This window comes from Cucurbita maxima, unplaced genomic scaffold (assembly GCF_002738345.1).
Source record: "Cucurbita maxima cultivar Rimu unplaced genomic scaffold, Cmax_1.0 Cma_Scf00016, whole genome shotgun sequence".
Classification (NCBI taxonomy): Eukaryota; Viridiplantae; Streptophyta; class Magnoliopsida; order Cucurbitales; family Cucurbitaceae; genus Cucurbita; species Cucurbita maxima.
In genome coordinates this window covers 754,537-782,396 of record NW_019272032.1, presented here as the reverse complement: position 1 = coordinate 782,396, position 27,860 = coordinate 754,537, and the positions used below count along the sequence as shown (strand labels likewise).

The 27,860-nt window shown below is 34.9% G+C and overlaps 4 protein-coding genes across 5 annotated transcripts; all 4 read left to right on the top strand.

Annotated features, from left to right (window-relative positions):
* Positions 1–618: 618 nt before the first annotated feature.
* On the top strand, positions 619–2,079 carry LOC111490853 (late embryogenesis abundant protein At5g17165-like). The gene is made up of 2 exons (XM_023139481.1): positions 619–788; positions 1,586–2,079. The coding sequence occupies exons 1-2, from the start codon at positions 691–693 to the stop codon at positions 1,848–1,850; spliced, it is 363 nt and encodes a 120-aa protein (XP_022995249.1). The 5' UTR covers positions 619–690; the 3' UTR covers positions 1,851–2,079.
* A 387-nt stretch (positions 2,080–2,466) lies between these two features.
* LOC111490846 (ATP-dependent DNA helicase SRS2-like protein At4g25120) lies at positions 2,467–14,862 on the top strand. The gene is made up of 30 exons (XM_023139472.1): positions 2,467–2,808; positions 2,899–3,505; positions 3,752–3,793; positions 3,942–4,105; positions 4,763–4,958; positions 5,606–5,662; positions 5,745–5,850; positions 5,940–6,073; positions 6,496–6,570; positions 6,701–6,826; positions 6,939–7,067; positions 7,160–7,243; positions 7,628–7,741; positions 7,883–7,983; positions 8,597–8,663; positions 9,126–9,176; positions 9,806–9,883; positions 10,689–10,898; positions 11,030–11,068; positions 11,482–11,553; positions 11,640–11,726; positions 11,798–11,854; positions 11,971–12,161; positions 12,247–12,340; positions 12,421–12,471; positions 13,342–13,404; positions 13,597–13,656; positions 13,955–14,017; positions 14,251–14,362; positions 14,610–14,862. The coding sequence occupies exons 1-29, from the start codon at positions 2,636–2,638 to the stop codon at positions 14,338–14,340; spliced, it is 3,381 nt and encodes a 1,126-aa protein (XP_022995240.1). The 5' UTR covers positions 2,467–2,635; the 3' UTR covers positions 14,341–14,362; positions 14,610–14,862.
* Positions 14,863–15,401: 539 nt separating this feature from the next.
* LOC111490978 (glutamate dehydrogenase 2-like) lies at positions 15,402–18,893 on the top strand. The gene is made up of 9 exons (XM_023139674.1): positions 15,402–15,792; positions 15,874–15,987; positions 16,641–16,862; positions 16,975–17,049; positions 17,144–17,260; positions 17,371–17,621; positions 17,830–17,905; positions 17,981–18,067; positions 18,584–18,893. The coding sequence occupies exons 1-9, from the start codon at positions 15,685–15,687 to the stop codon at positions 18,767–18,769; spliced, it is 1,236 nt and encodes a 411-aa protein (XP_022995442.1). The 5' UTR covers positions 15,402–15,684; the 3' UTR covers positions 18,770–18,893.
* A 1,174-nt stretch (positions 18,894–20,067) lies between these two features.
* Positions 20,068–27,729, top strand: LOC111490977. 2 transcript variants are annotated; one of them, XM_023139673.1, is made up of 9 exons: positions 20,068–20,625; positions 24,489–24,628; positions 24,767–24,866; positions 24,984–25,082; positions 25,544–25,891; positions 26,294–26,386; positions 26,468–26,674; positions 27,085–27,374; positions 27,515–27,729. In XM_023139673.1, the coding sequence occupies exons 1-8, from the start codon at positions 20,230–20,232 to the stop codon at positions 27,349–27,351; spliced, it is 1,650 nt and encodes a 549-aa protein (XP_022995441.1). In that variant the 5' UTR covers positions 20,068–20,229; the 3' UTR covers positions 27,352–27,374; positions 27,515–27,729. The 2 variants fall into 2 exon arrangements, with proteins under 2 accessions (XP_022995441.1, XP_022995440.1); XM_023139672.1 differs by having other exon boundaries at positions 27,085–27,726.
* The last annotated feature ends 131 nt before the right edge of the window (positions 27,730–27,860 follow it).

Sequence of the window (27,860 nt, the reverse complement as noted above, 5' to 3'; positions counted from 1 at the left end):
ATCACATGCGGTGAGAGAAAATTAAATTTAAAAAAAAAAATGGTAAGCAAGTTCATGACTGGGGAAGGAGGGATTAGTTAAATAAAGGCGAATCACATGCGGTGAGAGAAAATTAAATTTAAAAAAAAAAATGGTAAGCAAGTTCATGACTGGGGAAGGAGGGATTAGTTAAATAAAGGCGAATCACATGCGGTGAGAGAAAATTAAATTTAAAAAAAAAAAAAAAAAAAGGAATTTTTTAGTGGGAACGTACTTAGAGTCTTCAGAGGCGTACGGGGCCGGTGGAGACCAAGGAAATCCATTACTGGGGAACCCATATCTCTTTTTTATTTTTATTTTTATTTATTTTTTGTCTATTTAAAATTTAATTTTAGTTTTACAATAATAAAATTATACTCATAATAAATTAAAAATTATTTAATAATAAATAGTAAAATATTATATATTGAGATAGCAATAGAATTAATTTAATAAATAATAATAATAAAAAAAAGAAATAATGTATAGTGTGTTAGAGAGAGAATGAAGAATATAATAATAAAATAAGAAAATGAGCATCTGTGAATTTGGCAGAGAATAAAGGGACTATAAATCCCTTTTAAACTTGACAGCCCTTCCTTCACCACTCACTCCACGCGCACGTCCTTCAGCTTCGTATTCTTCTTCTTCTTCTTCTTCTTCTTCAATTGCATGGCCGCCGCTTCTAACCTTATAATTGCTGCTCGACCACGACTCGCCCATTTGCGGAACCCTGTCCGCCGCCTCTCGCCCTCTCTCTTCACTCTCCGGTACTCTTGCCTCTTATTTCTCTTCCTTAAATTAATATAAATATCTTTTAATTTTATATTTACTTAAACATCTCCCACTAAATTAATAATGTCAGACTCATACCCAATAATCCTTAACAATTTTAATTTTTTTTAAAAAAATTTAAAAATAATTTTGTGTTACCGTATTTCAAAAATATTAACGTTAGAATGTTTGTAAATAATTTGTAAAGTGTTTCAGGACTGTTCTTGTCTATATCTTAAGAGTAAAAATTTTTAATTTTTTTTTAAAATAAAAGTAAAGGGTGTCGATGTTGATTTTTAAATGTTATGGGTATTTTTTAAACTTAATGGTTAAATTTAATTTTATATTTAGAAGGTTTGTGAATTAAAAAAATGAATTTATGTTGAGAGCTATTAGACAGAAATTTAACTATTTATTTAACCTACTTAGCTAATTTAAAGACCAAAATATTTAATAATTTAATGTCCAAAGGAAACAAAAAAAAAAAATTATATTTATCTTATATGCTATCACACGTGTCATCAAGCTTAAGCTTAAATTTGAATAAATATGAAGATTAATTAAAAATTATAAGAATAAATTTATAATTTAATTTAATTTATTTTAAAGAAAAGGCATGGAAGCACCTACCTTTAACATTTGAGAGACCATGCCTGGACAACGTCTTAATTTCCACAATTTTAAGAATATTTTATTCTCTTCGATCGACGTAAGATCTCACTGTTCATACCATCAACATATTAATAATATATAATTTATTTATTATTATTATTATTTATTTTTTTGCTTTCAGGGCAGGTCATTGGTCAGCGTATGAGAAGAACCCAGAAGAGGAAGTGTGCCCGACGGTGGTGCCAGATCATATGATCCACTCCATATCCGAAGACTACTGGGCGCCACATCCCCAAACCGGAGTTTTCGGCCCACCAATAAGTCAACACAATCCTGTTCCTAGCGACACGTCGGCTGGCGGCGCCAAAGAGGGCTCCGTTCTGGAGCTGAAGGTTTGGTTCCGACACATCGAGCTGGAGGACCCCGAGAAGCCACACGACCTGTAATCTCCATGGCTATGATAAGATATAATAATAATAAGCTTACATGCATGCAAGGGTGTAAGAAGAAGTTTATGTGTATTATTTGGATTGAGTGCCGTGTTTCTATTTTCAAGTTGTGTTATGAACGTGTGCGCTACACGAACTTTGTACTCGTTTCATGATTATATCTCTTGTTGTAAATTTAAGCTATGTGATTAGAAAGGGAGTAATTACTCGGATGAGATTGATGGTCGATGCCATTCTCAGTTGGAGGGAGGAACAAAACATTTATTAAGGTGTGGAAACTTATTTCTAGACTTGTAATATTGTCTAATGTTGTTTGGGCGGTAGAGTTTTTAGATTTTTTAATAATGTCGAGTTTAATCATCTTCTTATTTTGAATAGAATGTGTTGATCTAAATCTTCTTCCGGAAAGAATGCATCAAACCACGTGATGTTTATGTTGTTGGTAGTTAATACAACCGGATTATGTAATACAAATCAAAAATATTTATTAAGAAATAATGGATACCAAATAAGAAGCATAATGATTATTGCATAAATGTAAAGATTTTTAAAATTTTTTCTTAATGAATAATGAGAGAATTCTTGTTATTTCCACAAATTCCGCGAAATTCCTTATAGATTAACGTTATTGCGCCTGGTTTGAACTTTTTGTAGTTTTGGTGGGAAAATTGAAGTGAAGAGACACAACGCTTGAACCAACACCTGCAATTTGGAAATCCATGTCTTCAATCTTCTTCTCCGGCCGGTAGGTTTTACCTTTCAGTTTAGTTTCTTCTTAAGCGATGATCGAAGATGAAAATTCTGGCATCACCGAGGAAGAAAGGGATCGAATCTCCCGCAATTTCAGAGCTGCCAAAGCTCTTCTTGCTCGTAAACGCCCTCGCCTCTTGCACTCCCATCAGCCCATTTCTCAGTGTTCTAATCGTATCCATTCAGCTACCCCACTTCCTAACAGGTATGTGTTCTTAGAGCTGTTGTGTTTGTTCTGATTTGGATTAGTACAAGATTTTGAGATTTCCCATTTGTTTTCTTGCCATTTTTTCAGTTCCAGGGTTTCGGATTTAAATGCAAATGATGCCCCAGTTTGTGATAATGGTGCGAAGAGGGTTCCATTGTCCGAGATTTCGGGGAACACTCCGCTATCGAAGTCATTTGCTATTGCAGTTGACGCTACTTCAAAGGGATTGGGATTAGATTGTTTCAAGACTCCTTTAAAAAGTTATGAATGTTCTAGTACAAGAAATTCGTTCTCGGCTCCAAGTATTCTGGATGATGATTTTGATGAGTCCACTTTAGAGGAAATCGATGCTCTCTGCGAGCAGAACTCATCTGCTAGAGCGGAAAGGGACGATTCACATTCCATCTTCCATGCGGAAAATCATGATAATGGTAGCTATAACGATGATCCTAGTATAGATTTGGAGTTTGTAAATGGTAGCGAAAGTAGCGAAAACAAAGGCTTGTCGTGTTCTTCGGATGCCTTGGAATTAAGATCAGAGTGGATCAACTCTGACTCTGCAACTAAGAAGATCGGGGCCATGCCAGCAGAGTATTCAAAATATCTGTTGTCTCTTAATGACAGACAACAAGAAGCAGCTTGTAGTGATATTTCAATCCCTTTAATGATTCTTGCCGGTCCGGGAAGTGGAAAGGTCTTACTTCTTGTTTGTAAATTGAGAATCAACAATCAAATTGTTTGGGGTTTAGTAAATGCTTTTACTTCCAAGAATATTTGTTTAGTTCATGATGAATGGTAATCTCACCTAAGCTGTATTTTCTTTTAAAAATTCGCTTAAGGAAAACTCAAGCGTGTGTCTCCATTTCAAAAAGTTACCCAAGATTGGTATGAGTTAGAGCCTTTTTTTGTCGCCAAGAGCTGAAATTTCTATTTTATGCAGACTTCCACCATGGTCGGTCGAGTTCTGATGCTGCTTAGCGAGGTATCTCCGCCTTGTGGCACAATGTTTCTTTCTAATCTTGTTTATTTACAAATTTATTTAACTCTGATATATGTGACTTTTTATTTCATTTCTTCTCAATATAATTTTAGAACACGAACTGTCTAGTTACTTCTTTTTGGTTGTATAGGGTATAGGCCCAGCAAATATTTTGGCAATGACTTTCACTACTGCAGCCGCTTCGGAAATGAGAGATCGCGTTGGTGCAGTGACTGGGAAGAAAATGGCAAAAGAACTTGTGATTAGCACATTTCATTCATTTTCATTGCAACTTTGTCGTTTACATGCAGAAAAGTATGCTCAAACTTTTCTTCTTTTACCTTGCCTAGATATGTGTTCTGTATCTGGGTTATCATTATCTTTTTGTAGCCTTACCATGTGTGCAGCACATTGATAGTTCAATTCCACATATTTCAATTGTTATATAAACCATCAAGGAAATGATATGTATGGAGAAGAAAAGTTTCACTGTGTACTACAAGTAATAGGGCCAACTAATACAAGTGTAAGAGAGATTTCTTTACAGGTTTAAGAATCCTTATTTTGAACTTATTAATATCCTTAATTTGATAGCCTATCGATATTTGTAAAGATTTATGTGTCTTACTCGAGGGGAACAAGGAAGGAGACTAAACTGGATTAAGAAAAATATTTAGGTAATATAGAATTATTGAGAGGAGATATCTTTCTGCTCAGTCATAAGTCGAACATAAATTTCTTAACTTATCCATGTAGGATCATATCTGATTCTAATCTTAAATGTTTCAAACTGAATATATGCTATGCTTTAAGATATGTAATCTTTTTCTGTTTATTTGTGTAGTCATTAGTTTTGCAAAGTTCTAAGTTGAAGTATGTCCTACCAAAGTACGTTTACTCAATGGTTTTCCTTTTTATTAACCTTTGATCCTTGTTATTATCTTGAGGTTAGATCGTTATCTTATATTACAGGTTAGAGCGCACTTCGGATTTTTCAATATATGGACATGGGCAGCAAAGGAGGGCAATCATTGAGGCTGTGCGTCTATTGGAAAACGAAAAAAGTAAACAAAAAGTAGACTCCAACATACTTGATGATGCTTCTAAGGATGTTGCTCCGTTGCATTTGAAGGATAAGTCAAAGAAATGGCAAACTTTTGTCCCTAAGGTTAGTACTTTACTTTGTCAACTTTAGTTTAGGGTCTTGTGTGTTCTTTTCTCCCTTCTTAGTGTTGTCCAAAGGATTTCTGTTCTCATTCTTTTCATTGGTTCTTAACAGTAAAATAAAAAAAGGTCTTCATTTTGGAGATAATTTAGGAGGGAGAGTTAATTTGGGGGAGGATAATAAAATTGGAGAAGAAATCCTCCACTCTTTCTGCAAATTTTATAAGAAAAAATGTCAAAGATTCATTTTAGAGGGTATAGAATTGAGAATGCAATAAATAAGTAAAATTAATATTGAGGTTGTTGGAGAGGGAAACAAAGCATTCCGTATAAGGGTGTGGAAATCTCTCTCTTGTAGATGCGTTTTAAAACCATGAGGCTGACGGCGATGCGTAATAGGTCAAAATGGACAATATCTTTTAGCGGTGAGTTTGGGCTATTACAAATGGTATCAGGGCCAGACACCAGGCGGTGTGCCAGCGAGGACACGTGGGGCCTCAAATTGAGGTGGATTGTGAGATCCCACGAGTTGGTTGGAGAAAGGAACTTTTTTGTTCCTAATTTGAATTAGCTTTATTGTATATCCTCTTTCTCAAAGCTTTGATGTAATTCTGCTGTTGGCAATAAGGAATTGATTTCACTCTATTCCAGGCTAAAGCTTGTGGAACTACTTCTGAAGAACTACGTACAAAGGGTGATGAGATAGGAGTAAGCTTCCAATTTTCTGGTTAACAAGATTTGTGTCAACAGCTTTGTTTTCTATTTTTATTTGAAGTTGTGTTTGAACCAGGCTGCAGTTCTTGACAACTACAATGAAATTTTGAAATCTTGTAATGCCCTGGACTACCACGACTTAATAGGCTGTTCCTTGAAGCTGCTTACTGATTTTCCTGAAGGTTCAATACTAGCTTATCAGTTTTAAATATTAATTTAAATGTGAGTTATGGTTTGATTCATTTTGTTTTTTTTTTCTTTTTGTTTGAAGTATACAAGGAGTGTCAAGATTCATGGAAAGCCATTATTATTGATGAGTTTCAAGATACAAGTTCCATGCAATACAAGCTTCTTCAGATTCTTGCATCCAATAGGCAGATAACTATAGTTGGTGACGATGATCAGGTCAGGCTTTTAGTTCATCCCTACACAATTTGCTTTCCAGATGCATCGACAAATTTGTTAGTGGGGACTTTTAAATTTCATACAAAATTCTCATGGTGCTAGGATTTTTTCGATGGATGACTTATCGTCTATTCTTAAATAAACATAATCGTCTTATTTTCTTCATTCCCGTGTCAATCCATTTTCTCGAAAGCAATGCTTTCTAAGTATAACCATCTGTCTAATTGGGAGGCATACAAAAACTGAGTGTTTGTTGCAATACTAAGAATTAACTTCAAATCATGGGTATATTTGTTATTCTATCATACTATAACAGTAAAAGGCTGATGTAATTGTTGTATTGTAATTTCCTTTTCCTCTTCACATTTCCATGTTTAGTATGTGTGTTATCCTCAAGTGACATTTCCAATGTTGTAATATAGTCCATATTCAGTTTCAATGGAGCTGATATCTCCGGATTTGATTCTTTCCGTAAAGACTTTCCAACTTACAAAGAGGTTTGTATTCTTTCTAGGCTTGAATCTTGTAATTTCTTTCATATTCTTTTAGCTTCTTTGTGTAACGTATCATTCTAGATTATAATACAATGATGATGAGTCCTTAATTTGGTTTATTTTTATTATGTAGATCAGACTCAATAAAAACTATCGATCCACAGGCTGTATTATTGATGCTGCTTCTTCTCTGATACGAAATAATAAAAAAAGATGCCCTTTTAAGGATGTTCAAACTGATAATTTAACTGGATCTAAGGTATATCTATTCTAGCCATATGAATATTGAGCAAAATTTATATTATAATACTTTAAATTCATATTTCTTTTGCCTCCATAGTAATATTAAATCACATGCCCCTAATATCCAGATTACGATTAAAGAATGCAATAATGAGGCTGCTCAATGTGCATTTGTTATTGACAAGATCATGGAAAGCACTTCAAATTGTTCAGCTTCCAAAGGCTTTGGGAGCTTTGCAGTTCTTTACCGGAGGCAGGTCAAACTTATCTGCCAATATATCATAATGAGAAACACAAAAAATCTACTGCATTTGTTCTGACAAAACCAGTGTCATCTTTGTTTCTGTAGATCTCAGGAAAAGTGTTTCAAACAGCTTTCCGTGAAAGAAAAATACCATTTAATGTTCATGGTGTGGCCTTCTACCGAAAAAAGGTCTACTCTTATTCCACCAATAATATGACTGCTTTATGACATCAGTACAGGTTGATTGTCCTACAAACGTTGTTTATGCGAATTGATTCTTGTAATCAAGTTTGATATGAAGTTAAAATTTAATGTTCTTGATGTGTATTTATTTATTATTAAGCTAGATTTATGTTGTCCAAATTGTGTGTTGGTATTACAGGTAAGTTATTAGTGTTCGTATGTCCATAACGAATGTTTATACGTTTGCATTAAAACTACATGTCGTTGGTCATTTTGTTTGAAATTTTACGAACTAATTTTATTTTCTATCTTGCAATTAATTGACTATAACTCCAACTATGGCTGCAACATCTTCACTTCTTGAAACTTATTAAATTCTCTTTTATTTAGGTAGTGAAAACCATTATGGCTCTACTTAAAACAACATTTCCTGATTGTGATGATGGTGCTTATCGTCAAGCTTTCAAGGCTTTAATTCCTTTTGAGAAAGAGGAAAAGAAGAGGGTAGCTTTTTCTTTCTTTATCTTTTCTCTTCCTCTACTTTCTTATTTAAGACCCCTGTGATAGTAGCATTTTGCTTTTCTCTAGAAAGTCGGTTTTGCGTACTAGAAGGCAGTACTTCATCCTTTCCTTTTATTTTTGCAGATAATTAATCACATTGACAAAATTTCAACGGTAAGAAAGTGCCCATTTATTACTGCTGCTAGGGACATCTTCAACTCCAAGATTTCTGGAACCTTAAAGAGGTTAAGTTTTACAGATTCATCTGTAAATTTTGAAATCATTGTCTAAAATCATCAATGCTCTAACTTGGTTTATTGGTTCGTCATTTATTGCTTTATTTTGAAAGGCTTGACTAAGTGCGAGGACCTTGGACACACTAGTGTATTTTTTTCAAATAAATAAGAAATGTGTTGCTTAAAAGCATTTATGTTTAAACAATATAACGAAATAAAGGTCCTTTAATTTTTTTTGTTAACTCTACATTTTCTCCTATTTAAATAATGGAAAGGGCTCAGAGAAGATAGGTTAAAAACCATGTAGCTACCTACTTCTCACTTGATATCCATGTAGTTACCTACCTACCTCTTGTGCGATTAGTCGAGGTAGGCACAAGTAGGCTTAGATACTCACGAATACTAAAAAAAACAATGCTATATTTTCTATTGCATAGGACATTGATATTTTTATTTCTCTATTACGTGCTTCACGAAAAAAAAAAAAAAAAAAAAAAATCTTGCATGTGCTTTGGTGTGATTGCCATTTTATAAACAATCTCTGTTGTGGCTTGACAACTTGATTGACCCAGTGAAGTTTCCTATTAAATTACTGAGTTTGATCCGTGCCCAAATCTTACAGGAGTCAACTTAACCAAGGACGTAAGGTGCTGTCTACATTAGACATGGTGTCTAGACTTGTTCTAAGGGTAATGCATGTGGGACACTACTACGGTATTTGCATGATGATTTAAAGTGTAAGAATGTATAGAAGTGGGACACTACTACGGTATATACAGAAGTTATTTCAGTTTCATCCCATCCGGAAAGCTTATTGAACTCTTCCAGTAAAAAAGTATAAGAATGTATAGTAATTGTATGTTTACCTAACCTAATGAACGACGGAGTTTGTTTCCCATAATATTGAGCTGAAGTATTTATTTTAGTTCTTTTTAGCCCTTTCAAATTACCAGAGTTTTCTATCTTTTTCAATGTGACTGGTTTATGTTAAAATTTTAAATATCTCAATCCTTCCATCCTGTCTTATTTGAAATGTAGAATTGGAAATCATTTAGCCTTTTGAATTTACTCCTTTGCTTCCCTTCCGGTAATTTTAATACCTTTCAAATCATAAATTAACCAATTTCAATCTAATTTGTAAATATTTGCAGGAACAATCAATATCAACTGTTATTACCTCTGTGTCTAACATGTTACCTGAGGTTTGTCTTCTTTCAACATAGATCTTTGTATGAATTTTCATATGCAATTCAGTTCTAATTTTAGAACCTGAGGGTCTGACCATAAGCTTCTAGAGGTTTACGTACTGGGATCTGCCATTCTTTGCTTTTGTTTTAGTTTTGGTTGGTTTCAATAGGTTCCTCTAAAAAAATTTGGACCTACTTTCACAGTATTTCAGTGAGCATTTCTGCCATCATGTAATGGAAAGTTCATTGTTTTGTGTTCTGATGGGCTGGATTAATGGTTCATCTTCGAAGCTTTTAGAGATCATTTTTTTTCTCTAGAAAACATTTTTTTTAGTTGTAGATAACTTCGTGAACCATTATCTTGGAGGAATATTGTTCAGCAGCTTCCAGAAACTCATTTATCACTATGTTTACTTGTAATGTTATTTCTTGTTCTGATCGTTACCAACTTACCAAAAAGGTCTAACGTGCTACCACGTAGTTTTTTTTATTTACAATTTTGTTCTACCCCCATCATTACTTCCAGAAGAGGAGAGAATTTATGATGAGTCATGTTTTTTTTAATTAAAAAAAAATCCAAGCCTTTATGAGGGTTGCTATTTTCTCTAATCGTGACACCATTTCTTCTGGTGGCATATCTTCAGAAGTACCTTCTGGAGCAACAGGCAGTTACTAATGTTGATGGGGGAAAATTGCTGAACGAAGACAATGATATCAGATCAGTAAGTATAAATCCATGCTAATGAACACAAAATTATATAATAATTTGATGTAGATGAGGGAAAATCGCTCAATGAACATGACAAAATCAGACCTATTGATAGATTTCCATGTTATGGTTTTATACAAAAAGGGTGTTTGAAGGCTTGCTACCTATCCTACGTTCTAGTTTCTTTTAAAAGATCAAGATCTCCTATGGAAAACACTGAGTTTTTAGTATAACACATTGAAAACTCTCTATTTTTTATAGATCAAGAACACAAGCTTCTTTACTGCCTCTTCCTGGAGTGCTAGCTAAGTTCCATTTGTTAATTATAAAACACATATCCCTATTCAATTTCAATAAACCTAAAAGGCCTTAAAACTTATATTCTTAAACTTCCAAAAGCATTCATTCTAGGTTTCCAAACTCTAAGTTCCTTTTGGTTTGTGTTCTTATCCGGCCCAAAAGTACCTCTTTTATTATAAGGTTTCTAGATCTAACATCTATGGGCATTTAAATTTAATTAACCTAAGGCTAATAGATTAAGTGCATTATGAAAATAAGAACCCAAGTAGAGTTTAAGAAGGAATTCAGTCCAGAAGAGCAATGCTTAGTTCATAATCTTTTTATTGAAATAACAATTAGATGAAATATAATATTTGAACTTTGATTTTTAGCACATATTCACAACAAATTTCAAGTGCGAAAGATGTACTTTAGATGGGAAAAGATGCAAATGAGTTTTGGCAGTTACAACCTTTTTCTGTAATTTTAAAATTTGAGCCTTGATTTGTTCTATACCATTGAATTTCTTGTTCTTGAAGGTTCTTCAGTATTTATTGGATGATGTCTCCAATTTTTTGTCGAGTCATTTTACTGTGGAAGAAGGGAAGACAGAGATTGTAGAAAGTGAGCCAGGTTGTCTTAATGCTCTGAAAGTTTTTGTTGACCATATATCTGAGAGGGAAAAGGCAAATTTCTGCTCTCGCCGTCTTGACAATAAAAACTCTGTCACTTTAACGACCATTCACCAGGTTCTTCCTCCTTGCATCTTTTTTAGAATTGTCTTGAATTTGATAACGTTACTCTAGTAATATTTAGTACCATGGATACTGCTCTGCCATTTTCTGTTGTCCTTGTAAAGTTCCTTGTCTTCCTTGTGCAGTCAAAAGGCTTGGAGTGGGATGTTGTCTTCATAATTAAGGTAATTGAAAACTGTATAGAAGGGCGTTTCTTTTGGACCTTGCTCTGTTGTAGTCATGCTTCCGGAGGTTCTTGTTTTGATTTCTTGTAAAGTGATTATGAGTGTACAAGATCTAGTGGATTAATTGGATTTTATTTTATTTTTATTTTTTTAGTTGTAATTTGTTACTTAGTTTTGGTTGGTTCATTTATTTGATAATATTTTGGGTTGGTTAGGGGAAACCTTTGTAGATGGAGGGAGAGTCTCTTGTATTTTCAAGACTGCAATAGAAAATGTGTTTTTTTAGTGTTTGTGTTTATGATTTTGTGTACTAATACCATTTCAATGATGTGCTATATATATATATATATATATATATATATATATATTCTTCTTCTGAGATGACAATATTTTTAGTACTTTGATGTTACTAGGCCAATGAATCAGAGATTCCTCTCTTGCATGAATCCAGGGGCATTACAATGGAAAATGGAAACTCAATTGAGGTTAGTTTTTCCATTTAAACATTGTTGCCTTGTTCTATAGAATTCCTTCCATTTGTGCCATATTAATTCTCCCTTGAAAATAACAGGAAGAACGACGCTTACTATATGTTGCGATGACTCGTGCTCGAGAGAAAATCTTTATATTGTATGTCTTGATGGACTCAGATTGGCAGGTTTGTTTTAGTTGAATATTTACTATCATATAAATGTGGACAAAGTTAATTGACTCGAGCATTTTTGTTAGATACTCCAACCTTCAAGATTTCTCAAAGAAATTCCCGATCATCTTCGAGAGATACAGGTACTATTCATTAAGTTTTATTAAACCAAATAAGTGGTTCCTTGTCTATACTTGGGCTGAAATTATTGCCCAACACTTGGCAAAAGAAGTGTTAATGGTATAATCTTTTCTTGTAGGCTGAAGTTAGTGTCCAACACTTGCAAAAGAAGCACCATGATGTTCTAAAACAGAACATGCACATACCTCTCGAAAAACCTGTATCAGATGATTTGGATGCTGCGTTAAACAATCCTGCTAAAGATCGAATCGACATTAGAGACTCCGAAGAACCTTTAGAGATGACTAATGGGAATCATTTCCTAAAAAGGTTTTATCTCCTTCCAATTCCATTGTTTAGACGCATCTATACCCAAAAAGATTCAATATTTTGTTCTTCTCTATTCCAATTGCAGATTTGATGTGGATAACAGAGCAATTATTTCCCATTTATTTCATCAGTGGGCCAAGAAAAAGGCATTTCAAGATCCTAAGAGGTTAATTGATAAGGTGATCAAATTTGAACTTCTGTGTTCTGATGATATAAATGGGACTTCGCAAAGTTCAATAATTTTTTCATAACTTTACAGGTTGGATTTGTAATTGATGAACGGCTGAGAGTGAAGAAATGCAAATCGAAGGTTATAGTTTTCTTTTATTTTTTTTCTTTTATTTTTTTCATTATTGTTCTTAATTTTTTTATTTTTAAAACTTTCCACTAATTGGGCTAGTTTTTCTTTTACATTTTAATATGTAATGGAACTACCTCTAGCTTTAAATGTTCTGAGCCACAGCTCAACTGATTTTCATGAATCCCATTGTTGGACAGTTCAAATACTAACGTACGAAAATTGTACGGTAAAGCCATAAAAACTTGGTACAATGTACTTATCAATATATTTCGATTGTTCACTTATCCTAGAAAGTGTATGTTTACTGAAATCAAATATTATGAACGATGAACATACGATAACTTTTAAAATTTTAAATATCTTTATTTTATTGATAGATTCCTTAGTTTGAATATAATAGCTCAAGCCTACCGCCAGTAGATATTGTCCTTTTTGGGCTTTTCCTTTTGGGCTTCCCCTCAAGGTTTTTAAAACGTGTTTTGCTAGGGAGAGGTTTCCACACCCTTATAAAAAAATGTTTTGTTCTTCTCCCCAACCGATGTGGGATCTCACAATCCACCCCCCTTTGGGGCCTATCGTCCTCGCTGGGACTCGTTCCCTTCTCCAATCGATGTGGGACCCCTCAAATCCACTCTCATTCGGGGCCCAACGTCCTTGCTGGCACACCACCTTGTGTCCACCCCCCTTCGGAGCTCTGCTTATTCGCTAGCCCATCGCTCGGTGTATGGCTCTGATACTTTTGTAACGATCTAAGCCCACAACTAGCAGATATTGTCCTCAGTAATGGCTTAGCTCATTTTTCTGAACTGATATAGTTTTTATTGCGGGAGATCAACTATGCAGTTTGAATATTTATGATGTTGAGTTTTGTGTGCACAGGAAGTCTTGCGTACACTGAAGTCATCATTGACTAGTAACGAAGCGCTTCAGTATGCTGAATATGTGAGTATATTGGTTTTAGCCCTTCAGCTAATCATCTGAAAAGTAAATGTATTTTTTAAGTGGTACGGCTATAGTAATGTTGGATACTTCTTCTGTTCTTTTATATAATTTTACTTGGGAGTGTTTATTTTAAACCTTCAAACTATTATGCTCCCCTAGTCCCCTATCGACCACCACACATGTTTTGCACAGGTTTTGAGATGGGAACAGATTCCTGCGGATAAGCGTGCTCTCTTGATGCAGGAAAAACAGGTTTGTTCTCTTCAGCTTATGAAATGATGATAAAACAAAACAATTGTTTCTTTTGTTTTCTAAATGTTTTATTTGACCTTCAATATTATGAAATACCCTTTTGATTTTCCGTGGTGTCTAAACTCATGTATGAGCACGTATTGAGAGCTTGAACAACTGGATAACGTAATCTATCAATTTTATATTTATTGATATTGATAATCTTCAGCGTTTATTGTCCTACATTGAAAACAATTATACATTATATTGACGAACTGGATGGCATTGTACCTCAATTCTAAGCAATGAGTTGTTGCAGGAGCATTTCCTGAAATTAAGGATTGAAAATGCAATGGGTTCCTCAGCACCTTCAGCAAAACAGGTAGCTATGATTTATACACTATTCTTCAAACATCTTTGTGATCTAAATGAAGTTTATTTCCATCCTTAAACACCCCAAGCACTTACCACTGTTACAACTTCAAGAATTTAAGCATGCATATGTTAAAATGCATATCATAGGGTCTTTGTGTATAGTTTAAGTGTTGGGATTTCAATACATGCTTGCTTATTCACTCCTTATCTTCTTGATTTATTCATATGTCTAATTGGCAGATTTCTTATTTGCGTAATTTGGGATGTACTATTACTCCTACGTCGCGTCTCCATGCGTCGTCTTTGATCGAGCAATACAAATCACTATGATTAGCTAGAGAAAGGTGCACAGGTAAGGAACCATTGTAGTACATGTATCTTTTGGTTGCAAATATTGAAGTCTTATGATTGTATATGAGTCAAGTCATTCCTTGTCTGAATTCGTGAAGATATTTTTAGTTTCATTTATAACCCTATTGGTCTCTATTCACTTTTTACCATCTAAATGTTGTTGAACTAAAAAAAACGTTAGCAATGTGTAAATATTTATTTATATTGTGAGATGGTAGGCTTTGATGATAATTTGTAAATTCGACTAGTGTACAAGGTCGAAGGAATAGGTGAATAAGCAGGAAAGCATACCATACAAGCTTTTGATCTCCTATAAAGCCAATCATCGGTAAAGTCACGGGACAGTGAAGCTCGACAAAAATCTAAGATTTTGTATACTATGGACTAGAAAGCTCTCGGAATCTCTTTTTCTAAAAGTCTTTAAGTGCAACCTTACAAGATTACGAGTTAGATTGCATACTATAGACTTTTTTGGCTTTAGGTCCTTGTTTGTTTTATGTAATACAATAATCTTATTTTTTTAAAAAAATTAAATCTTTAAATGCAATATTTTATCGACCCGTTACTTTTTGAGTTAGATTGCATACTATGGACTTTTTCTATTAAACAATTTTTAATTTCGGTGAAAAGTTGATAGCTTTATATTCAAATTATTTTCATGGAATTTGACATCATCGTATATTTGATCAAGATGTTAGTCGTTCAAATTTATATTTTCATTTATAATATAAAAAAAAATATATAAAAAAAAAAAGAGAGTATAATTTAAGTTTTATTTTAGGTTTTTTTTAAAGTTCGGCAGCCATAAATATTTTCTTGTATTAATACAATTTAATAATTTAAATATTGATTATTAAAAATGTCAATTATATTGTAATTAAGGCTTCATTAAAATCTTCTTTTAGTAATTTAATTAACTTTCATGAACAATTAAGAAAATATTTTGAATATTTATGATTTTGATTGGTTGTGTTATCGATTAATTATCCTTAAGGAATTATTACACAAAATAAAGCCTGATTTATAGTTAGATTAAGTTGTATAATCGTAGTGTTCGTTTTGGACGCGGCAAACCCCTTTCGCCTTATCGCTTCCCAAAAAAGCTGACCGTTTGTTGCAGAACTTCCAAGTGGACTCGCATGGCGGAATTGGTCAACGTTCACATCGAAATTCAGGCTCAAATTTAGGCGCCGTTTACAGCTCCAATTACACCCCATCACCACTCTCCATTACAGTATCACTCAATTCATTATATTATCTTTCCCTTTCCCTATCGCCCCTTTTTTTTCTCTTTTCAATTCAGTTCTTCGAGGCTTTCTCAGCATGAACGCCCTAGCTGCTACCAATCGCAATTTTCGCCATGCCGCGCGAATTCTAGGTCTGGATTCCAAGATCGAGAAGAGTCTTTTGATACCTTTCAGAGAAATCAAGGTTCTTCTTTTCTTTATTTTGGTTTCATTTGTTGATTTTGATTTTAGAGGCTCTGATTGTTTGCTTGTGATGATCGAACAGGTTGAGTGCACGATCCCCAAGGACGATGGGAGTTTAGTGTCTTATGTGGGGTTTAGGGTTCAACATGACAATGCCCGTGGTCCCATGAAAGGAGGGATCAGATATCATCCTGAGGTGACTGAATTTTCTCCTCTTTTGAATTGATGTGATCGCTTTGTTCTTTTTCTATTCTGTCATATTTTAGGCGTAATTGGTTTCTGGATGAGAGTATTTAACAGTTTACATTACTCCCCATCAAAAGATTTGTAGTTTCTATCAGATAAACGAACGGCTGCTGTTGATTGATCATAGTTTGCATGCATTTAGTTACGTTATGTTTGGGACTTCGAGAGTACTTCGGCATGATTGAAAGCATTTTGTCATGATCAAAGGTATTTCCTACTAAAAAAATTTCAGGTTTTGAAAGTAATATGAAAGTTCTTTTAGAAATTGATGAACCAAGCATCTACATGATTTGTTTTTAAATAAATTTTACTAAAATGGTAATGATTAAAATACACTTGTTCAAGAAAGATCTTCACGTAAAAGTTTCACTTTCAAAGTCATCTTAATGTGAGACATGCAAGGATTTTGCTTCCATGCGAGCTCTACTCTCAAACATCCGTTGGATGCATCCCAGGACATCACAAAGTACTGGTACTATAAAGATTTGACGTCAAAATCTGTAACTAAGAGGCCAACCGTTCTTCTTTTCGAGTACGAAGACGGTTGAGGTGTTTTCATTTGAGTTTTCTCCTTTACTGAATTGCTTAATTCTGTTAATAAAGGTCGACCCTGATGAAGTAAATGCTCTGGCTCAACTAATGACATGGAAGACTGCTGTAGCAGATATTCCTTATGGAGGTGCAAAGGGTGGGATTGGATGCACTCCACGAGAATTAAGCAGGAGCGAGTTGGAAAGGCTGACTCGTGTATTTACTCAGAAGATCCATGACCTCATTGGTATACATACTGACATTCCGGCACCAGATATGGGCACAAATGCGCAGGTTGAGTTCAGATAGTTTAAAGGTTTAATAGCATCCTTAATTTATAGGTGCGCTTCGAATATTTTCAGCAGCACGATTATGCTTAGTTCAGATAGTTTAAAGATTTGTGCAGACTATGGCCTGGATTTTGGATGAGTACTCTAAGTTTCATGGTCACTCACCAGCAGTCGTGACGGGGAAGCCTATAGTAAGTAGTCGTGACTGAAAATCCATGAAACTTCTGTGTTTGATGAATATCATTGAGTTATTAAGACCCCCTTCTCTTATCTTTTCAATTGTAGGACCTTGGTGGTTCCTTAGGTAGAGATGCTGCAACTGGGCGTGGTGTTGTTTTTGCTACAGAGGCTTTGCTTGCAGAGCATGGAAAGAAAGTCAAAGGTCTAACATTTGTTATACAGGTACAGGAAAGTTCAAACTTGCAAACTTCTAATGGTCACAATGTTGTGTTCTCGTTGTAAAGATTCAGCATCTCAATTGAAGAAACCTTTATGAACTGCAAATTTGACAGGGATTTGGTAACGTGGGATCTTGGGCAGCAAGGCTCATCCATGAAAGAGGAGGAAAGGTTGTTGCAGTGAGTGATATCACTGGCGCTGTGACAAATCCGAACGGGATTAATATACCCGATCTTATTGAGCACAAAGGAAAGACCAATAGTCTAGTAAATTTCCAAGGTGCAGATGGCATGAATCCGAACGAACTTCTAGTTCATGAATGTGATGTTCTTATCCCATGTGCTTTAGGTGGAGTTTTGAACAGGTCTACCCTTTTTTTCATCCAGAACTCTTCCTTTGCTGTCAACTATTTTTATTACTCTTGAATACTCCGAAGATTCATATATATATATATATATATATATGCATGTTGCATTGTATATTTGAATTATCAAGTCAGTTTTCGACGTAAACTATGCAACACATTGTGGCAAGCTAATTCCATTTTTCTTTTTTGATCTTCCCAAATGAAGGGAAAATGCTGCTGGTGTGAGAGCAAAGTTTATTGTAGAGGCAGCTAACCACCCAACTGATCCAGAAGCAGATGAGGTAAGTAAGGTCTATAATTAATCTTGGATTCATACACAAGCTTAGATTTGTGACAGCTCTGGTTTCATTGTGCAGATCCTATCTAAGAAAGGAGTCATAATACTCCCTGACATCTACGCGAATGCTGGTGGAGTCACCGTTAGCTACTTTGAGTGGGTTCAGGTAGCAAACAAACTAAACATGAACATTTTCACCACTTCAAAATTATTGATAAGGACTAAAATAGTGTATTTAAAACAATAATAACCATATTAGAATGAGCTCAAAGGGTAGAACAAACCTAAAACGAATGATATGTTGGTGAACAAGAAAACGACGACTTTGTCGATTTAAAACTTTTGGCATTTCTGTTGTATCAGTTTTACAATGAATAATTGCAGAATCTTGGAATAGTGTAGGATGAACCTAAAACAAATGATATGTTGGTGAACAAGAAAACAACGACTTTGTGACATTTCTGATGCATCGGTTTTACAATGAATCATTGCCGAATCTCGGAATAGCGTAGAATCAAAATACTACTACTAAGAAAACTCAGATGATTTGCTATATGATCCAATTACTTTTGGTTGAATTCTTTGATAAATGATAGCTTTGCTCAAGGGGAAGCAAAAAACAACAAACTGAGGTTAGTGGTGAATAGTTCTAGCTAAAAGGTGTAGTTCATGGACTTTGCAGAACATTCAGGGCTTCATGTGGGATGAAGAGAAGGTGAACAAGGAGCTTCAAAGGTACATGACAAGAGCTTTTTATAATATCAAAAGCATGTGCAAATCACATGATTGTAATCTTCGTATGGGTGCATTCACTTTGGGTGTCAATCGCGTGGCACGTGCCACGCTCTTGAGGGGATGGGAGGCCTAGACATACATGAACTCTTCTTCTTTTAAGTGCTGATCATGCTGAAATTAGTGTTGAATAAATTTATTGACATAACTTCCAAAATTTAGTAAAATTTATCAACAGTGTTTAGCTTGAGGAAGTTTTTCTGAAATATATTGTTAGTTGATGTCTCCACTATGCTCTTGTTTGGTTCTTCATTTCATTGTTGTTCATTCTTGAGTTTCTCCCTTTGTTTTGTTTTGAAAGATTTAGACATACATGTACATGGTACAGAGTTTGTTGAAACTTGGATTTGCTAGAGTTCTATCATGCTAAGAGCCGAAAGCTCGCCCTTTCTAACGAAGTTTGGACCAAAGTTGGTCCAAACTTCGACTAGTAGCCGAACTGTTAGAAATCCAAAGTTTAGACTAACTTTAAACTAACTTAAAAAATCCTTATCTAAACAATATTTTCATCTCACCTCTAGTCAACTATCGATAACTATGTAACTCCAGTTCCTTCGGAAATGGTAAGATCTTTGGCATAAGAAGAAGGGGTTGATCCGTATCATCTTGACTACGTTCTGATTTCTCTATTTTTTTAATAATACCGAGTTGGGTTCTTTTCCTACCCGTATCGAATAGAACATGCTGAGCCAAATCTTCTTCATGTAAAACCTGCTTTATTTAGATCGGGAAAATCGTACGGAGCTTCATTGTTTGTTTTTCATACTTTTTTCTTATATTTAGTAAAGTTTTCGGTTCTTTTAAAGAATGAGATAAAAAGAGAGAGATTTGAGACTAAGAGGCAAAACAAGGAGGGAGAAAAAAATATTAAAACAAAATTGTTTCTTGACTTTCATAAACAAAGTCAAGAAAACCTTTTCCTTTAAAGAATAAAATTAATATACTTATTTATTAATTTAAATATTTTTATGATAAAAATTATTTCTATATATATTTTTAAGAAATATTGTTAATTTCAAACTTTCTTTTATTTAATAAAAATAGAATTAATACTTTCGACCTATGATATTTCTATAAGATTATAAGCTTAACAATAGCATAGGAGATAAATTAATATGTCTATTCTATGGCGTAACATTAATAATATTAAATTTTAATTTATTTCCTTTAATTTTTTTTTTTAATAATTAGCTTTTATGATTTTTTTTTTTTTTTTATAAAAAAGATTACAACTTGTCCAAAATAAAATTAATGAAAAATTAATGTGTTAGAAAATAATCCGTTCGTTAAGCGGTCGTTTTCTTACGGAACGGCGTCACGGAACTCGTAAAACGTGCCAGATAAAATGTAACCCCGTCTGAACCAACTGCCAAACAAAGCCTTCTTCTTCTTCTTCTTCTTCTTCTTCTTCTTCAATTTTTTCCTTCTTGAGTTCTTCTTCTTCTTCCAAAAGCTCCAATGCTTCAGCTTTCGCCATTGCCTGTGTGCTCTCTCGCATCTCTCTTCCAACTCAAATCTCTCTTCCTCTGATGCAAAATGTCATCGTCTTCGTCTTCTTCTTCTTCTTCTTCTTTCCCTTCTTTGTCCTCTTCTCCATCGCCGTCTCTGCAGAGGAGCTCTGACAGCAGCACGCAGGATTCGGAGGCGGAGCGGCGTCTTCGTGAGGCGGAGGACCGGCTCCGGGAAGCTATTGAGGAGCTTCAGCGGCGACAGCAGAAAGTAGCGGCGTGTGGATCTCATCACCACCAGAGCCGGGAGCAGCCCCTGCCGTGTGATCATGCCGCTTATGAGTCCTCCTGTGTGGCTAATGCCATTGGTAACCTTTGCCAGACCTTCCTCCTTTCCTATGGTGTTAGAGTTGGCATTGGTATACTTCTCCGCGCTTTCAAGCTCGCACGGAGACAGTCCTATTCCTCTATACTTGATCTTAAGGTTTGTTTTGTTTGGGTTTATTCTCGTTTTTAAATTGTTGATTTTGGTATTCCTTATTTTTGTGTGATCGTCGATCGAAACTTTGAATTAGGGTTGGAAAATATTGTTTGATTCACTTCACAATTTAGTTTTTTTACTATCACTGCAGTTGTTTCTTATTGCTGCTACGTGACTGTTTGTTTAGGTTCATGCAATTGTTGTTGAAACGTATTATTTCGCCATACATATTGGAAATGAGTTTGTATTGGAGGGGGATTATAATGAGATGGGTTGGATCTTGCTGGAATTGAAGTAATATTTCCAAGTGTGCTCCTTAGATTTTTCGATTTTAGGATTTAGCTTTTAATTTCAATTCTTATAAGAAATTTATGGCTACTTTGAATGTTAAATCTTTCATGTAATTTATGTCTGATGGTGTAATTATATTTCAATTGCTTCAATTATCTAAAATGAAAAAGCATCTCATTATAATGGTTCTCTCTTCAATGAGTTCTCCGGCTAGGTTGATTAGTGATGAGTTATCCCTTTCTCCCTTTTGTTGCGGCTCAATAGAACGCAAACAATGCCGTGGGTTTTTGGATATGAAAGGGACAGTAAGTTTTCACTGTCTGTGCAATTTGTCTCATTGTTCGTGACAGCTTTATGAGTTGGTTCAAGCTATCAAGAAGTACAAAATTCTTTGAAGAAACTAGGTGGGACAATTATGCTTGTTGGATAGATAAGTATTACAAGAGAGGAGTGGTAGTGGAAGTTTCCGAAGTGGAACGAAAGGTAGCATATTGATACTGAGGGTTGAAACTTGGAAGATTAATTTTTTTTTTTAATAGGAGGATTGAGCTGAAATCATACGGGTTATTTTCATCTCATATGGCTTCCCTTTTATGTGATGCGCATAATGAGATTGGAGAAGCTTTGGGCATGGTTGATGATTTCTTGGTATGACCTTTAATTCCTTGAAGCTTTCTACTTCATAAAACTTCAAAGAATTGGTTCCATGTGATGGCTAAAACTTTATGGTTGTTAAGGGTGATTTTTTTATCTCATACAGCTTCCCGTTATTGTGATGCACTTAATCAGATTGGAGAAGCTTCTTGGGTTTGATTGATGTTTCCTGGTATGAACTTTAATTTCTTAAAGCCTTCTACTTTGGAAACCTTTGTAGAACTGTTTCCATGTGATGGCTAAAAAGTTATGGTTGATAAGGAAGTTATTTGGATTCCCTAAAAGCTCTTAATAAAGATTAAATGAATTTTGATGAAAACTCTCTTGTGTGGCGTAATGGTTGTATTCTTTTTAACGCTATTAACTGATTGTGTGGCTTGTGACATTAACTGTGGCATAATTATGTTATTGGATACACAGTTTTCTTCAAGACTAGTTTAAGATCCTCAAAGTCCTGCAGCAAAACACCTCTGACTTGTGCGTCATTGATCCCTTTCTCTCAGTTAAGCATTATTAAGAAGCTAGGATAGGGATCAAACGATATTGCTTGGTGTTAAAAAAAAAAGAAGGTTGGGATTAACAGTGGAAGATAAGGAATTGAGATTTTAAACTCGGGACAAATCTTTGACGTGGCCGTTAACCCTCTTATGGAGGGTGGTTGGATAAATGAAGTTACCATTGAAATAGTGTAATAAGGACACTGATACATTGGAATGCATACGAAGGTTTTATTGCTTATGATAGGAAAACCTGAAGTTTGGAGAATCTCGTGGAAAAATTTGAGTCAAGATGGAAAATACTTAATTGACTCAATTCCTTCTTTAATAGTGACTATATTTAAGTTCAAATAGTGACTTATGTAAATGCCAAATAGCTGAGTGGGTGAGTGAGTTATCGAGATCGATAGAATTTAGCTGAGGAGTTGTATAGCCAAGTAGAACAAAGAAATGAAGTAAGGGATGTCCCCATACCCAATGGAGTATCGTTTCCATTTCTTTGAAAATAAAAGGTTTGGGCATTGACAATTTGGGACCCACGATTTCTTCTTTCCTGATCTGTATCTGAGTGCAGCTTGATTCCTTATCACGTGAAGTTTTACCCAACAAAGATGGCATGGAAGGATGCAGTTTGCTTACGAATAACTAGACTGTAAGTAGTTGCAGCCCAGTAACAGTTATTGGGAGGACATGTGGATGAAAGATAACACCCTTGGTTTTCATCTTCCCTGAGCTGTAAATCTTGGTATGAGGCAAACTTTTTAGGTAGACAGCGCCGGTACAAACACCTTAGATTATGAAGGGACTTTGATGAGGTTGAAATTTAGCTGACAACCTTCTATTGGCAAGGGATGAAGCATAATAGGGGATGCCATCTTATCCAATGGAGCATTGTTTCCCACTCTTCGGAAGTATGAGGTTTGGGCATTGGGAAATTGGAAGTCAAGAATTTTTCTTCCATGAGCTGTATTTCCGTGCAGCTTGATTCCTTATCACATGAAGTTTTATCCAACAAAGATGGCATGGAAGGTTGCGCTTTCAGATAATTCGACTATAATATATAGTTGTAGCCCACTAGCAGTTTTTGGGAGGACGGATGAAAGATAGCACCTTGGTTTTCATCTTTCCTGAGTTGTGTATCTTGGTAAGAACCTGGTATAGAAAAACAAACTTGGAGATAATTTCATTAATGATAAGTTATCTTTAATGGATGACAAACCCCCATCTGTATTGGGGAAGACAAAAACCAAACCTAACAAACAAACTAACAGCTGAACGTAAAGCCAGAAACTCCAATCAACTAAAATAATAAATAAAAAAACCAAACACATCAGAAGTAAAGCTTTTTAGTAGATGGTGTTGGCACAAACACTATACTTTGATAAGGACTTTGTCAAGGTTGAGATAGAGCTGACAAACCTTCTATAGTTTGCGGAACATATTAATATCAGGAACCTTTATCCATATGTTACTCTCTTGGAAAATTCATTGTTGTTAAGTTTTTTCCTATTATACTCCTTAAAATTCAAAATCCTACGAAGGTTAAAGTTGTTTTCCCATTGTACAACTTTCCTTGGAGGATTGAGAATTAATGATTGTGAAAACAAGAATACCACGCGAAGCTCTCTTTTTCCAGATTGTTGTTTCCTTGACAAGAATCAAATGAAGAAGCTGGCTACTTATTCTTCTTTTGTTAGGTTTCCAGTTCTTTAAGGTGGAGACTAATTAATATTTTTGGTTTAAGTTGCACGATGCCCCCATCAGGGCAAGTCAGTTTGTCTTCTTTATTGTGTGGAACCCATTTTAAAAGGAAAACTGCAGTTTTATGGTCTAACATTATTGAAGTGATTTTGTGAGAGTTTTTGGCTAGATAGAGAAATTGGACAATATATTCTAAGATGCTCATTATTAGCTCTTAGACCTTTGGTAAAGCGTTTCTTTTGTTGCTTCTCTTGGTAGTCATCCAAAACACTTATATAACTGTTCATCCTCCTACCATAAGCATCAAGGACCATTCCCTTTTGTAAAATTCATAGATCAATGAAATTTGTAGTTGTAAAAGAAAAGGGAAAAGAATTATCATTCATATTATATGTTAATCCTTAGATTAAGAATTAAATTGAAGTTGTGGTGGAATCCATGCAAAAGGTAAATAAAAAGTTGGAAGAATCACTTTCATTTCTCATTCTCATTTCTAATAGACATGGCTTATTGCCAGTGATCAATATGGTTTTGTTGAGAAAAATGAAATAGGATTAGATATTTTTGTGCTGGCAGATGATACTACTCTTATTTTGTGTGCATCAAAGATTTCTGTTGCCTCTCCCATGTATTTAATAATCTTTCATTTCTAATAGATTTCTGTTGCCCTTCATTTATTCCACGTGCTTGATTAATTTTTTCCTCCTGAATACTCTTTCATAGCAACTTGTCTCAGAGAAAGACTTGATAGTAAGGGAAGAAGCTTGTCGGATTGGTTTGTTTTTTGGTGGTTTTACTGGGTCTTATCATGCCCTTAGATGCTTGCTTAGAAAGTGGAGAAAGAGGGAGACATCGTTAAATGTGTAAGTTTACAATCCATTAGAGCATCAATTTTCCCATTTTCATAACTTTATTGGTGTTTCATTTCCCCCTTTTTAATGCAAAAGATCGGGAATAAGCACATTCCATATTTATGACATTGTTTGAGGGATGATGAGCAGAATATTAGCAGGTTCAGTGGCTGGTCTGTCTATTTTAGCATTGGATGACTCTAATCGGAGGCGTACTCTTGCTTTGTATCTTATGGCTAGACTTGCTCAGGTACAAAAAGCATGAGTTTACTGTTGAGATGCAGTTTTTCTTTCTCCCGTTTCTTAATCTCCTTGTCTGTATCTGTATTAACTTTCTTTCTTTTCATATTTCTCTTTTTAAAATTAGTGTGCCTATAATTCTGCGAAATCCAAGAACAAGTTCCACCTTTGGGGGAGTCATTGGAGACATGGTGATTCTCTGCTGTTTGCCATGGCATGTGCACAGGTAGTTTAGAGCCATATGGATTCACTGCTTATTGTCTTGGCTCAGGTTTGAAATAGATTTCAAGATCTCTTTGGTTCATAAATTTGGGTGTTACTCGTTGATGGAAGAGTTTCTTGGACCTTCCCCTTTAATGAAAAATGGCTGGGATCAAAAGAATAGAGCAATCAGAAAGTATAATCAACAATAGTTTTTGTAAAACATGTTGTAACAAATCCATTAATTTCTTATTCTTAGTTAAATTAAATTGTAAATGTTGAATAATTTTATGGCCCTGAAAAGTTATTTATTTTTTTATTTTATTTGGCAGTTTCATCTTTTTCGTCAGAATTATGAGATTCTTTTTTTTATTAGAAGAACTATGGGATTCATCTCTGCCTTTATGATGTCAGCTGGCAGTACTAATCATTAATTTCTTTAATAGTATACCCTGTTTTATATTCATGATAAACTATTTGGTTCAGGTTATGTATGCCTTTGTAATGCGTCCTGAGAGCTTGCCACAATCATATCGGGACTTCATTCAAAAGACAGGGCCAGTTGCCGAACCTGTCTACAAGGCTGTACGAGATAGTTGTAGAGGCTATCCCATTGATGTTGCATCACTGTCTTCTTATTTGTCAGATAAAAAAATATCTGGCTATGAAAATCTAGGGGAATTTCCCTCAATTATTCCATGTAATATAATCCATCCAGACACGAATTCGTGCATGGCTCACAATGGGAAGGCAGCATCAGCCACATTCAAGAAGACATTTCCTCTTTACTTCTCATTGACATTTGTACCATTTGTTGTTCTGCACCTACAGAAAGTAAGTTCTCCCTAAAATACATTCTACTATTTTCCACAACCACGGTTGGCCCACCAAAATTATGTTCCTTCGTTAGAGCTGCCACTAGTTAGAATCGGTGGTTTTCTTTCGTTTTTTCACTAGGAAAAAAAAAGGACTTTTCTTCAAGACTATGAAACGTACATGAGAAGGATGTACAAAAACCAAGGTGTTACAAAAAGTATCCACAATTGGTCAAAAAATTGAAAATGAATACTTACACTAAGCGTCTTATTTTTTGATGTGTTTTTATTTTTAATTATATTTTGTTAGAAAGTTCACATATTTTAGTGTATATATAGTCGTTACCCCCTTGTTTTTGTTGCTGAAATCGTTTTTCGATTTATTTATTGTTGCTGATTACCATGATTCATGGTTTTGCAGTTCATGGATGCTCCCGGTCGCACCTGTTGGCTTGCTGTCAAAGGTGCAGTTCGGTCAACAAGTTTTTTGTCTGCCTTTGTTGGCATTTTTCAGGTCATTATTTTCCTGATCTTTCATATTAATATCAGTTAAAATCTGTTAGATAATGTTCTGAAGTATTTGGGACGATGCTAGGCGGTCATTTGTTTGCATAGGAAAGTTGCAACCAAGGACCACAAACTCGTATATTGGGTTGCCGGTGGGATATCTGCCCTTTCAGTTCTTTTAGAGAAGAAGGGAAGACGATCTGAGCTAGCTCTCTATGTTCTTCCCCGTGCAGTAGATTCTTGGTGGTATATCTTGGTCAATCGCCACCTGCTTCCAAACATAAAAAATGCTGAGGTATTTTGATTACATCAAAATCAAATATGATTGTTGAAAATTAAAAGTAATGTTTTGCAGTGGGGATCAGTTGTCCACACCTATCTAGGTCCTAATTTTTTGTGATTCTATCTTAAACAATTATACCATCCAGCAATATATTTCCTCGTATGTTATTGGCCTTGAATAACTAGCCATATCATGTTGTAAATGCACTCAATCGAAGGTATGTCGACCCTCGAGAGAGATTCGCAGTGAGTCAGCTTGAATCCAGTGACATGTTTCCAAAGAAGTCTATATATTTGTGTGGAAATCTACTCGTGTTGGAAAAGATTAAGCTTATAAGATATACTAGAGCTTGGTAAACCTGATATCTGATGTTCTGTTGAATTCCCAAATAACATTTTCCTTCTGTTTGGTAATATGAACAGGTCTTCCTATTCTCAATTTGTATGGGAGGAATCATGTATTACTTAGAATATGAGCCAGATACCATGGCTCCATTCCTCCGGGGTCTGATTCGTCGCTTCCTTGCAAGCAGAATCAGCAATTCAGGCACATCTTCCAGTCGAGATGTTTCACACTCTTATTTAAACACACTCGATGCCATGAAGAAGCCAAATTTGGAAGATGGTAAGGAAGCCGAAGCTGCTGCACGGTCTGAGAAGTACAACCTTGAATCAATTCCAGGCTTATAGAACAGGAGTTCACGAAATGCAAGGTAATGGGATACATGCTTTAATTTTCTTCTTAAATAAAATTCCATTGAGTTGGTTGATTGAAAAATTAACTATTAGCCAACATTCGATTGTCCTCATAGTGACATTTAATTTTATGCTATCTTGGCACGCTGTCTACTAGTGCTGGATGTTACAATAACAATGTGATAAAAGGAAAGATTATGCAGGAAATTTAACAGATGGAGCCCTTTCCTTTAGTATTTTTCTTTGGTTCGGCTCCATTTGTCTTTTCAGGGGATTTATTCTTGTTTTGTATGCTGTTGTATCCTTTTATTTTCTTCATGAAAGTAATAGTAAGAACAATGATGATCTTTTAGGCTTTAGTTTGATGGTGTAGATACATCTACCACAATATTTGGATATGGATAATCTCTATATGCTCGACGGCTACTCCGGTACTCCTCATGCCTACTCATGCATCTCAATAACTAAGCATGCCATCCATGTGTCAATTTCTTGGTTGATTT

What these genes read in the sequence shown, in the direction of transcription:
- LOC111490977 (XM_023139673.1), top strand. Translation starts at nt 20,230, where the DNA reads ATGTCATCGTCTTCGTCTTCTTCTTCTTCTTCTTCTTTCCCTTCTTTG. An exon ending in AGGGAGACATCGTTAAATGT is followed by an intron (nt 24,629 to 24,766) that starts GTAAGTTTACAA and finishes GATGATGAGCAG; the next exon opens with AATATTAGCAGGTTCAGTGG. An exon ending in CCTTTGTTGGCATTTTTCAG is followed by an intron (nt 26,387 to 26,467) that starts GTCATTATTTTC and finishes GGACGATGCTAG; the next exon opens with GCGGTCATTTGTTTGCATAG.
- LOC111490978 (XM_023139674.1), top strand. Translation starts at nt 15,685, where the DNA reads ATGAACGCCCTAGCTGCTACCAATCGCAATTTTCGCCATGCCGCGCGA. An exon ending in ATATGGGCACAAATGCGCAG is followed by an intron (nt 16,863 to 16,974) that starts GTTGAGTTCAGA and finishes AGATTTGTGCAG; the next exon opens with ACTATGGCCTGGATTTTGGA. An exon ending in TCGTGACGGGGAAGCCTATA is followed by an intron (nt 17,050 to 17,143) that starts GTAAGTAGTCGT and finishes TTTCAATTGTAG; the next exon opens with GACCTTGGTGGTTCCTTAGG.
- LOC111490853 (XM_023139481.1), top strand. Translation starts at nt 691, where the DNA reads ATGGCCGCCGCTTCTAACCTTATAATTGCTGCTCGACCACGACTCGCC. An exon ending in CCCTCTCTCTTCACTCTCCG is followed by an intron (nt 789 to 1,585) that starts GTACTCTTGCCT and finishes TTTTGCTTTCAG; the next exon opens with GGCAGGTCATTGGTCAGCGT.
- LOC111490846 (XM_023139472.1), top strand. Translation starts at nt 2,636, where the DNA reads ATGATCGAAGATGAAAATTCTGGCATCACCGAGGAAGAAAGGGATCGA. An exon ending in GCTTACTGATTTTCCTGAAG is followed by an intron (nt 5,851 to 5,939) that starts GTTCAATACTAG and finishes TTTTGTTTGAAG; the next exon opens with TATACAAGGAGTGTCAAGAT. An exon ending in CTTTAACGACCATTCACCAG is followed by an intron (nt 10,899 to 11,029) that starts GTTCTTCCTCCT and finishes TTCCTTGTGCAG; the next exon opens with TCAAAAGGCTTGGAGTGGGA.